Here is a 12,632-nt window from a genome sequence, read left to right on the forward strand (position 1 = left end):
GGGTGCACACCATTACACTGCTTCTCTGGCCATGCTGATGCCGTGTCCCACATACAGCAACTAGAAGGATGTGCAACTATGACATACAACTCTCTGCTGGGGCTTTGGGGAAAAAAAGGAGGAGGACTGGCAATAGATGTCAGCTCAGAGCCAGTCTTCCTCAACAAAAAGAGGAGGATTAGCATGGATGTTAGCTCAGGGCTGATCTACCCTGGAAAAAAAAAAAAGAGTAGTTAAGTGGATGGATTTAAAATATTTCATGAAGCAAAGTTTTAGTGTTTGAATTTTATATGTATATAAATATAAAATATATATTGTGCACATGATATATGTGAGCCCTTTTTGTGTGCAAAGCCATATGTGAACACTATTGTGGGAAAATTTGGAAAATCCATATTAGTCTTGTCTTCATGGAATATCTAATTTAGTGAGAAAGAACCAAATCTTGAAAGAAATAGATAATAATGCGCATATAACTAAAATAGGAAAAAATCAACAAAGAGGAAATATGGGGTTTTGTAATTTAGGTTACTAGAGCAAGAGAGTTCACTGTGTGGAAATGCTAATTTGTAGGAGAACTGAAAGGTGATTAGAAATAAATCAGAAGTGGATAACTTGTAGGTAGATTCAGAAGGGTGGATGAATGGTTCATTGATATGTGAGTGTGGGGTGGCAGGGTGTCCAGAGTGACACCCAGGGGTAGACAGGTTATTACCACAAATAAGTGAGTTTGGGGACACTGAGAGAGAAGCAAATTATTTGGGGAAGCGATTTGTTCAACTTGGGACCTGGTCATTGTGAGTTGAGTCATCACTGATGTGGTGAGTGGGCAGGTAGATAAATGGGTCTGGGGATCAGAGTTAAGTCTCTGTTGATTCTTTGGACATGTTTGGCTCATTAGTGGTATTTGAAGCCAGGGAAATGGATGGGGTTGCCCCAGAAGGAGGGTGCAGATGGGGAACAGGTGTCAGAGCAGTGCTGACTTCTGTGAAGCATCAGTCGTTGTGGGGTGGTCATAAAGAGAAGCCAGGAAATTGCTCAGGAAGTTTAGACAGGCAAGAGCAGGACAGTGTAGGGTGGTGAATCCCAAGGACAAATGGTCTTTTAAAAGGACATTGGAGTCCGCAATGTCACGTGCTACTGCAGAACGTGTCAGATCAATCATGAAAAGTCCCTAGTGGATTAGTAAGATACATGGCTAGTGAGGTTAGCAAGAGAAGCATCCGCAGAATCTGAGTGGGATTGGGTGGGCACTGTGGAAACAGAGGCATTGGGATATATGTGAACTTTTCACAATGGATCCCTGGCAGGAGGAGGAGAGGAGGGGTGTGGAGGGTGAGGACTATAAAGAATGCTGGATGAAAGATTGGTTTGTAGATGGTAAAGATTTGTGCATATTTGAAACTTGAGGGATGATTCCAGTAGTGAAGTTATGGAAAGCACAACAAATATTGAGGGCATAGTGTCATTGAAATGGAAGGAAAAGATAAAAATCAGAGTGGTTTCAGCCAAGAAATTAATTTCTTTGCATATAACAGAAAAGGTGTGAGAAATGAATTTCTCATGAGGAATATTTGTAGATCTGATGACTAGAGAGTGAAATAGTTCTTTTCTGGGGGTTAACAATTTATCTGTGAAATATGGAGGAGGTCGGAATATAGAGATTTATGGAACTCAAGAAATTGAAAGAATTGAGTAGAGCATTCAGGAAGCATTAGAGAAATGCATATAGGTCCATTGGTTGCTGTTGATTCTTTGTTGGGATACACAGACTTCTGGTGCATTCTCTGTTCAGTGCAAGTGTCAACATGGCATGGCAGGTATTTGAAATCATCTGAAGTGTGCAGGGTGGATATGATGGCAATAAGGAGTCTGGGAGCATGGTCAGTGGATGATTGAAATGATGGACTGTGGAAACTGAGATTAATAGACAGGAGTATGAGAAGAAAAGAAAGAGAGGCTTGTGAAGATATTCCTGCTGGTGTAATCTAATTTATTAAATAATGATTATTTAGAGTGGATTTCTTTGTGTAAAAACTGGAAATGTGGAAATTTGTGTTGGGAATACGGTGTTTCTGAATTACTGATTTGCGAGCAGGAGAATTTTGGGTGAAGATAGGATCGGGGTGTGGAAGTGAATGACTAGGGATGGAATAGTGAATAATTTCATTAGAGATGAGGCACTAAAAGGAGCTATGGAGTCCTTGGAACTCTTGTGTCCCAATAACAGTGGGCTGTGGGGCACCAGCATGTGTGTATTTGACCATGACAGAGAGAGGTGGAGAGGAACGAACTGAAGCAAGATGGCGGACGGCAGCTGGTCTGGATTTGACACTGGATAATGACCTTGAGCTTTCTGTCCTTGTCTCACATCAGCTTGATGGTGTCACTGAATCCTGTTCTCCACGTGTGGTCCCTGTACCAGCAGCATCAACATCACCTCTTAGAAATGATAATTCTCCATTCCTTCCCCAGACCTACTAGGGTTGAGGTCTAGCAATCTGAGTTTTAAAAACCCTCCTATGATTGTGATGCACAGTGGGATTTGAGACACATGTCTCCAGGGATAGAAGGAGGGTGGAATATCCACGCGAGCTGAGAACGTTCTCCATGGATAATAGTCTTCATCCAACATTTTGTTCAAATTTCACATTTTATTTTGTTTTGAAAATGAAAGATCAAAAGATATGCCCCGACTTCATAGTGGAAATGGTAAGACCATGAAACTAAACACAACCAGAAAACTGAAGATCTATGCACCCTGAAGCCTAAGGAGCTGCATATTCCAGAGGCCAGTTACTGGAATAACTTCCCAACCTGGCGGTGAGGTCAGATGCAGTCAATGGGATGAGACCTTGGTGAAGCCCCAGCAAGTCTGTGGATACAGTAGACTGCAGGGAATCCAGGCCTGCAGCAGTGAAGGAGAACTCTCTAAGTTCTTTGGAGTCGCAAATACCTTCGAAACAGTCGCACAGGCTGGTCCATGTGAATCCCTGGATCATGCAGGGGCAGAGGGATCTGCACACCAGCCCTGATCCCACCCCGGCCCACTGTCCATATTGGGCAGAGATGAGTCCAGGAATGGGTCTGGGTCTCTCACTGACCCTCTGCAGGCAACAGGCATCTTCTAGAGATATCAGGAGACAGACACAGAAAGTGAAGAAAAGCATGGGAGAGACTGACTGTGGTCTCGAGGACAGACGAGATTGCCGGGTAAGCAGACATAGCAAGGAGCCAAGAAAGACATCCTGAAAACACAGTGAGGAAAGCAGCTTCAGTGTTGAAGAAAAGGTGAGTGGTGCCGTTGAGAAATTCCCCATGAGACAGGCTTGACTCTCACAGCATCTCTTTGTAACGTCCATCATGATCTTGACCTTTCATGGTAAACCTCAATATTTATTTATTTGAGTATACTTGGTGAGTTTTCTCCTTTTTATATTAAAATTGATATGATAATTGAAGCTGAGGAATTAGTGTTTTGAACTTACATTTGTTTTTTCTAGAACTTACACTCAATGAAGAGATGATACCTACTTGAATGAGATTTGTCTTTTAATGTATATTAAATCCGATTCCAGACATTTTTATTGTGATTTTGTATTTTTTTTTTTTTTTTTGCTGAGAAAGCTTCACCGAGATAACATTTGTTTTCAGTCTTCCTCTAATTTCTATACAGGTCACCGTCACGGCGTGGTTGCTAATGAGTATTGTATGTCCGTGCCTGGTAACTGGACCTGGGCCACCAAAGCACAACATGCCAAACTTAACCCCTCGGCCAGGGGCCAGCACTATGATTTTGCATCTAATTATAACATAAAATCCATCAATCTTTTTCTTCATTGTCACATGGTAATTCAGACATAGGTGATTTCTATATCATGAATTAAGTATCTCTTCTCTGTTACCTGGCAAATTTGTGTAGCTTTGATTTTGGAATCTAAACAAGGAGCATACCCCCTGGGGACATTATGTTCCACTCAGAGAACCTTGCAGCAGGCTCATTGCCTTCCTTCCCACATTAGATCCAGAGTCGTGGAAATGTGTTTGCCTTGCACACAGCACAGAATACATAGGAATTACTCAACAAACATGTGATAAGTGAACAATTGGTGGCATCATCAGGTCATTCACAGAAGCCAGACTGAGAGATAACTTCCTTAGGTCAGCAAGGAGAAGTATTCCTTTATATTTGTGATGTTATTATTTGTAACATTGCAATGTGAACAGCAAGTATACTGCTTTTATAAAAATTGTGTTCTGAAGGTTTTCAAAAATCTCGAAATCTCAGAGTAGAGATAAATCAATCTCTGTGAATCTGTGACTTGCTTCAAAGATTGTCAACTCGTATACCATCTGACTTTGTTTATCCTCACACCAAGACCCTAAGAATTAACCAACTGAGATGGCTGAGAGCACATAATTTCAGCTGTAAATATTTCAGTTTCTCTTACAGCTGAGGGATTTTTTGAACACAAACACAATAACGTTATCACATACAAAAATAAAAATGTCATTCGGATAAACAACTATCTAGTCAGTATCCAAAGTCTCCCAGTTTTGTCAAGGTTATTTCCTGGTTTTACATTTTATTTGAGTCAGGATCTTAATGAAACCCTTCTTTTGCAATTGGTTGATCTGTTTCTGAAGTCACTTTTAATCTCTTAGTAGTTCATGCATCTTGGGATTTGGGTAGGATATGAGTGTGTGTGTTTGTGTGTCTAGACCGATGTGTGAATTCTTTCTTTCCCGGATGACAGGGCCCTGGAAAGAAGGGCCTGGGTTGTGGGAACCAGGATTTCTACTCTGCTTCTGGCTGAACTGAAAAGGCCTCCCTGGGTGACACTTGCAGTCTTCAGAAAGGAGGAGGAAGAAGTATCAAGGAAGTCAATACAATGGCCCTTGTCTTACAGGGTGTTTCCATGGCATGATGTTCAAAATGCTGGGTGGTAACACTTTAGCTCCTGGTCCTGGGGTGGGTTCTTGGGGTGAGCTCTGAGCAATGTCTGTTCACCACCCACGAGGGGAGCATTTCAGTATTTTATTTGGTAAGGTTGTGTCTGTTGTGTCTGTGGTGTTTAAGATTGGTGATATTCCCCTGCTGCACCCACTTCTATACCTGCCCCTCTCCTGCCTCATCTTTCAAAACTCCCAACAGGAAAGTTTCACATCCCTGTAACACAAATCCACATAACCACAGCACAGACTGGAGAAAAGAACACAGATGTCCCAGGGGCTATGTGCTCTATGCGCTCAGGCCCAAATGCCCCTTTGGGACAAGTCAGCAACAACACAACTGAGTGTGTAAAGTAGTGATTGTCTGAGACCAAGGACCTCAGAAGCACATGGGCCCAGATGTCACCCTGGGCAGCAAGGGACGGTGTGGGTCATTCAGTGGACAGGATTAAGGTCTATTGTCCTGGCAAACCAGAGCTCACCCCTGATCCATCAGGCACAGTCGGGGAGGAATGGCCACGATGTACCTGACAGAGAGGCTGGGGGCCTTCTAGCGAATTTCTGTGCAAAGAGAATCATACAAGGAAGTGCGGGGATGCTGTAAATCCTAGTTCACAGAGAGCAGTGAGGTTTATGGAACAAAGTCTGATTGTACCTTTAAAAGCTGCATCGTGAATCTTTCCCTCTGGATATGAAACAAGCAGGAAAAGGACTTCCAAGTGCATGGGGCAGGATCCTAGGAGGATTCCAATCGAGGTGAAGGGTGAACAGGGAGCCCTAGAGGCGGCCTGAGGTGGATGTCCTGTCGGTCCTTAGTCCATCTGCACATGGTCTTCCTCTGGCCTTGTCCCTTCCACAGGCAAACTTTTCTCTTTTGACTTTTTTTCCTCATTTAGTGTAGATGCAAATCCAGAGACTGATTAGAAAATGGCAAGTTCCAATATCTAATCAAAAGAAACCTCAACAAGAGAAGCAAAAAACATTCCTTCTTCCTTGAAAGCTGTAGAAAGTCAGCCACTATCCTAGGGAAGGACATGGTCCTGGTAAGTGCTATTTGAAAAACACCCACATTTCAGTGGTTGTTGCTCTGCCTGGAAAAGTCCCTCCAACCTCTACCTCCATGGAGATCTGAGGGGCTGTCTCTGCTCCTGTCCCAGGTGAACCACAATAAAATGCACCTGTCTTCTGAGGAAGGGGAATTGAGGGTGTCATTCAGTAGCCAGAGAGGAGACTTGTCCTCCCCCCTCCCTTCTGCCACATACAATAAGCTGTAACCATACACGAGTTCTTAATTCAAGGAGGAAAGTGAGATTCTGTGTCTTGTTTACATGAGCATAAGCAGTGAAAAAACCACACCACAACACCCAGGCTGTGACAGAAACAGGATATAACATAAGAGTCAAATCTACCATTTACTATTAAAGAAATAATATTGCTCCTCATCAATGGGTTAACAGTCGGTGCGGTGCAGATGTCAGGGAGTTGGAAGGGGTTCGGCCCTCTCTCTGGGGCTTTAGGGGAAACCAGGGAAAGTCTTAGGATGTCCTCCTTCACTCAGGTGGGAAGATCTGGCCCGGTGCACCCCGAGGGCGCCAGTGTCCCCGCTGCTCAGGAGGAGCTGAACTTGTGGTCTCCAGAGTGTTATGGCTCCTTGCCAAGGGCACGGTGGCTGAAGAGAAGAAACAGACTATTTTGGAGTGCCTCCCTGAGATTCACGGCACACCTCCCTGCCCCCCTGCACTCTGATCCAAACCCTGTGCCGAGTGCTCAGTCCATCAACAGCACCCCATTTGTCCCTGATGCGGGAGGCATCATTTAGCATCACCCATTTCAGAGGAGGCAACCGAGTCCCAGAGAGGAGAGGGGAGCAGCCTTTCACAGGCCTGGTCAGCAGTGGAGCTGGGATCCAGGCCCATGCTTAGCCTGAAGCTATACTGAGCCACTGGATTCAGCCGCTGCTGGTTCCAACACTCCCTAGGCCCTGAACTGGAGGATGGCCAGTTCTTTCTCTTGAAGAGCCGTGTTTTGCTCGCCTTCTGGTGTATGGGCTCCAGCCAGCAGGAGAGGCAGTAGCTACAGGACAGAGCGGCCTGTGAGCTACCAGAGCCGCACCTCAGGTGTCCCTCCCAGAGCCTGTCAGCAGCTGAGTCCCGGTGCTCCATGGGTCACCATGCATTGAGGTCTGGGGCTGATAAGGGAGCCAGGCCACACGCTCTGAAGCCGGCCATCAGAGAGAGTCTGGCCTGCCCTCACCCAATTCCTATGCCCTCACCTCTCATCGACACTGAGGGGCTCCATCGCCTGGAACCAGCCCCAAATCGCCCTTTGGGCTCCAGGTCATACTTATTTGCAGCCTGCTGGAGAAGCTGGATCCTCCTAATGACTTCGCATTTCTGGGAGGGAAGACAAGGTGCAGACAGGGCTTGGGTGGGGAACTCTGCCAGGGACTTGTGGGGAGTGAGGATCTGGTATGGGGTCTGTGCTCACTCGGGAACCCTCCTGCTTTCCCACTCAATTCAGGACTTGCTTGTCCTCAGAGTTGGCTTGAATTAGTTCCTCATCCAGGAAGGTGTCCTTGATGCCAGCCCTTCCTGCACCCGCCAACGTGATGGGATTCCCAGCTTTGTGGATCTAACTCATCCAGTAAATGTAAGACCCGAGGGATGAGGACACGAAACATCTTGCCACGCGAGGTCTGTGATTTCCAGTTCCCCACCCGCCCCACAGCTGCTCACCTCACGCCATTTCTGGAGGTGCACCAGATTTCCCTGGAAAGGAGACAGTGAATGTCCATCAGAAGCAGGCCCCCAAGCCCATAACCAGCCCCTATCCCACCCATTCTCAGGCTGCAGGACTGTCAGTGCCCAGCAGAGGGCAGAATTTCCACAAACAGAACTTGACACTGGGCCAGGCTCTGGGCTCCAGAGCAGGAGGGACAGGGGAGCTGAAGCCAGAGAACTTGTAGCCCACCCATTTCTGGTGACAGACGGGAAGACTGAGGCCTCAGGCAAGAAGGGACAGCTGGACCACAGATGTGCTTCCTGACTTGCAGGGGCTGATGGGACTCTCCCAGGCACAGGTCCTGAGGGGGAGGTTGAGTGCAGCTCAGACACAGCCTCCTGCAGCTCTGCAGGCAGGCAGCTCTGAGCTTCCCCAGGCCGGGGAGCCTCGTGGGGGGCTTACGTGGAGCCTCCGTTCCCGCTTCGCTAAGATAAGCCTGACTACCCAGCTCCCAGTGGTGGCCGTGGGGCTCTCATGAGAGAAGGTTTGCCAGGTACTGAGAGCTCAGGGGCCAGTGCAGCGCTTTCTCATCCCAAACCTCAGGTTCCTGCTCCGTGGCCCACCTCCATGTTCACTCACTTCCAGATCATCCTCCATCCCAATGTTCAGCAGCTTCAGGTGATAGAGGTACATGCCCAGGAAGGGGATGACACACTGTGAAATCAGGGTGGGAGGGGTGATGAATCCCACCTCTCATGTGCCCCCATGGACTTTCCTCCAAATCACTTCACCCCATCCTCCTGCCCACCACAGTCTCCCACAGAGAGCAGCCTAGGACCCTCAGCAGCCTCCTCCCAGTTGCCCCCTCCAGGACCACTCAACGTCCCCTGTCAGCTACCAGGGGCGGCTTTTGGCAAATCCCAGGTTGTGCGATCCCTGCCACTCCACCCCCAAATCCGTCCTCGGCCCAGCCATTCCAGGACTCCTCCTGGTCACTTCCAGGGCAGGCATTTCAGGCTCTGGAGCTCTAGAAGCTGGGCTGGAACAGGAGGGACCCCTCTCTTGGGGAGGCCTCCAGCTGTGAGGGAGGTGACCCCCTCCTCTGACGCCTGGACCCTCCCCCTCAGGCCCCCTCACCTGCTGCTGCCTCTCCTTTACTCCCTGGGGGTCCATCTCCAGGGTGGCCCATACAGAGGTCACATCCTGCAGTGTCAAGGACAGGTTACGGAGGCCATGCTCCCTTCCTCGTGTCTCCCAGGCCCCTGATCTTGGACCCTGGACATCTGGTGTCTATGGCTGCTCCCATTCTAGAGTGCTCTGATTCTAGTCAATCCCAGCTCCAACACTCCCTCCTCTGTGCCCTCAGGCCTTCCCAGGCCCCTAAGCCTCTCTCCTCATCAGGAAAGTGTGAGGAGGACTCCCCATGCCTCTCAGGGTCCCCTGAGGATCCAGTGTCATCTGACTGTTACCAGTACTCTCCCCTCGCACCTCGAGGAGGAGGAGCACAAAGCTCCTGCACATTCCTCTCCCCCTTGTACCTCATCAACCCCTGTGAGGCCTGCACCACAGATCATATCCCTCCATTTCCCAAATGAGGAGACCGAGGCCCACAGAGGGCCGGTGACTTGCTCAAGGGCCCACAGATGAGAGATCGCTCCCCCTACCAGCCAGAGGCCCTGTCCCCCGGCCTTCACTCCTCCTCCAGACACACCTCTGACCAAGGTCCTTTCCTCTGGACTCTCGGGATGTGTCTAGGCCCTTAGTCAGGCTGAGGCATGGATGGGGAGGCAAAAGGTGTCTCAGGGGGCATATCCAAATGGATTCTGCCTGTCCCAGCCCCCTGGGATTTTCTGACTCCAGGCTGGACCTGAGGCCATGCCAAATGCCTCAGCTCCCTAGGATCCCATCAGGATTGTCCCTGCACAGAACTCCTCCTTCATTCACTCAGGAAGGGGACCCCCTTCTGCCACATCTGAGTGACAGTGTAGAGGGTGACCAGGGTGCTGTGTAATGGTGACATTTGCATCCTTTTTTACTTGGAAACTTCTAATGTCCTGCCAGGAAGGTCCATTCAGAATCTGTAGGTTCCCCGATAATTCTCATTGCCATCTGGGGAGTATCCTTGTCAACAAGGCACCGGGGTAGACTCTCACTGGGTTGTCAGTAATGACCACTATCGGGATAGAGTGCAGAGTCCCAGAGAGCACACAGATCTGTCCCAGATCCACCATACATTCCAAGGCTGGGCAGCTCGTGTGTCCACTTGGCCTGTGTGACCACACAGTGCCCGTCCCTGGGGCAGGCAGGGTGCTCTTCCCTGCGAGGTGCAGTGAAGACCGAAGGAGCAGCAGGGGCCTGGCTTCCTGAGGACAGCCTGGGCTGTTTTAGGAAGAAAGAAACCCCACCCACTCCATCCACTGGCCAGCCTGGAGGAGGATGAGGGACAGCTGATGGGCCCGCATGGAAGCCAGAGACCTGCTCATTCTGCCAGCTCCTCACCTCCTGGAACAGTCCAACCAACACCACTCTACGCCATGACAAAGGCCTCCTACCCCAAACAGTCCCCACCTGCCCCTGCAGCTCACACCCTCCGCTTCCTGTCAATCTTGACAAGACACACCGTTATTTCTCAGGTAACCTTAAGTGAAAAACTTACCAAAGAACACCCTGCCTGGTCCCTCCTCCCCCTTCACCTTCCCTCCTTCCAGATCTCGAGCCTCCACTCATCTCCGTGAGAAGTTTCCTCCTCTCCCGCTGGTCCATTCTGCACAAGGTTTTAAATTTTTTACAGTTCCTCCTGAGGAGGGAAAAAAGGAATGAAACACTCTGGGGTGGTTCAAAGGTAAATCCCTTTTGTTTGAAAATGCAGAATTATCCAGACAGCCTGGATGAGCGTTTTCAGTGTGTCCCCTGAGCCCAGAGGTCTCTGGGACTGGGGAGGGGGCTCTCCTGTTGTCACCTGGGGCCTTCATTCTCTTATCTACTGAACAAACCTGTTTTAAAGAGTCTTGATTTCAAGTGGACAGAGAGTTCTGTTGCTGCAAAGCAAACACTTGAAAATCTTCAATTTGGTTCAAGCCAGGGTCTGGCACTTCGGGAAACTGATTCCTGAAGCAGAACCACTGGCCTAAGTTTCCAGAAAGACTCCATGCCTCCCAACCAGGTCAGACCCTGTCCCCAGGGTTCATCGTCTCCCAGGAGGTCCCAGCTTACTGAAGGGCAATGGCAGCCCTGTGGGGGGGTGTCTGATCCACAAAGGTGGTGCTCTCATGGAGAGAGGCCTACCCACCTGGACACCCATCTCCATGTCTTTTTTAAACGCTGAATGGAGGGGCTCTGCATTGCCCAGAGGATGGCATGGAGTGAAGACAGGTTCCTCAGGCCTTGGCACTGCTAGGGAAGGGAAGAGAATGTGTTGTGAGGGGGAACTGGAGCCCTCCTTCCTCTGGCTTCTGTCCCCTCATGGACGTCTCCTGTCCTGGATGAGACAGAGGCTCAGGAAACCCGGGAAGAGCACAGCTGGACCCTGATGAGGAATACTCCCAGGGAGGGGGATTTTAGCTCAAGCCAAGGAAGGAGCCCAGGATGGGGTGAGTTTCCTACCACTGGGACCAGGAGTCAGGTCATCAAGGCCATGGCAGGAGGGGCCTAAGGATTATGCGAAGGCTCAGATCACAGACTTCAATCCTGAGAACTGAGTAAGGAGAAGGAACGGTTCCCATGACTCCAGAGAGGGGTTCCCAGGGCCTCCCACATCTTACCTTGGCCACCTGGATGCAGAGCTCCACCACCCTGGCCCTGTCCTGGGCCGTCATGCTCGGGTCCCCGAGGCAGGTGGTGAAGACACATTTGACCACTCTGCTAAAGTGGGTCATGGTGGCATGGATAGTGGGTGCAAGGGGCTCATTGGCCCTGTTGTCCCACTGGGACCAGATGGAGTCCAGGAAGTCATGGGGCATCACTTTCTTGAAGAGCTCCTGGGGAGGACAGGGAGTGTCACTCAGCCCTGCCACAGCCCAGCTCAGCATCCGCAGCCCCCAGTCCCAGGCCAGGTCAGTGATGAGAGCTGGAGCTCAGGAAGCTGAGAATGCGGCCTGAGGCTTGTGGGAGTCCCTGGGTGTTGCCTGTGTCCCCTGAGGGTACCCAGCACAGGATGACCCAGGACCCAATACTGTGGCCCAGGGAAGTGGCATTTGCTCACCGCCCAGTCTCACTTCGTCCAAGCACCAGAACTCGGCTCCTGCTTGACCATCTCTAGGGGCATCTTCCACCCATTCTGATCATCCTGGGGTCTGACTCCTCTTTCAGATGCACATTCCCCCAAGGGAGCAACAACCACGGGCTTTGTTTGTCTGCCATGTAGTCATGTACACATGAGGTGCCTAATAAGTGCTGAGCCTGTTGAGGCGTCCTGGGCAAATGAGTGAACTACCCAAGGACCAGACAGCACTTCAGTGTGCTTCCCTCCCTCACCAAAGCAGAGAATATGCCCAACTATCTCTCTGCTCCACCTCATCCATCTGTGCAGCCACTCTGCATGGCAGCTGCTCTCAGTGTCCATCTCTACTGTCCACATGAGGACAGCCAATGCTTGGGAGTTAAGAAGGCTGCTCAGGTTACATGAGGGTAAGCAGGGAAGCTGGACCGAGATCATGGGATTCTGGATCAGGAAATGGCAGGTGTGGGGCAGCTCATGGCACAGGGAAGGCCGGCCCCATCTGCCCTGAGAGCCCCACTGCTCACCACATCCATCAGTGTCAACTGCTCTGCCACCAGCTGGGGAGGGAACTCCAAGAAGTCAGGCTTCTCCTCCCTCAGAAGGTTCTTGGTGGTCACGTCCCAGGGGCAGGTGGGTTCTGGGGCTGGATCTGGCTCTGCTGTTATCTCTCCAGGTGGAGGGAGGATTCTCCCTGGAGACAATGGTCCATCTGAATCCTGCTCAGGAGCTGGCACTGGGG

General features: G+C 49.9%; 1 protein-coding gene across 1 annotated transcript; it reads right to left on the reverse strand.

Annotated features, from left to right (window-relative positions):
• Positions 1-10,414: 10,414 nt before the first annotated feature.
• On the reverse strand, positions 10,415-12,082 carry LOC131402068 (ral-GDS-related protein-like). The gene is made up of 2 exons (XM_058537033.1): positions 11,436-12,082; positions 10,415-10,471 (listed from the first exon to the last, which is right to left on the reverse strand). Exons 1-2 carry the CDS (start codon positions 11,700-11,702, stop codon positions 10,460-10,462), a joined length of 279 nt encoding a protein of 92 aa, XP_058393016.1. The 5' UTR covers positions 11,703-12,082; the 3' UTR covers positions 10,415-10,459.
• Between the last annotated feature and the right edge of the window lie 550 nt (positions 12,083-12,632).

The sequence above is a fragment of the Diceros bicornis genome (assembly GCF_020826845.1).
Source record: "Diceros bicornis minor isolate mBicDic1 chromosome 30 unlocalized genomic scaffold, mDicBic1.mat.cur SUPER_30_unloc_1, whole genome shotgun sequence".
Taxonomy (NCBI): Eukaryota; Metazoa; Chordata; class Mammalia; order Perissodactyla; family Rhinocerotidae; genus Diceros; species Diceros bicornis.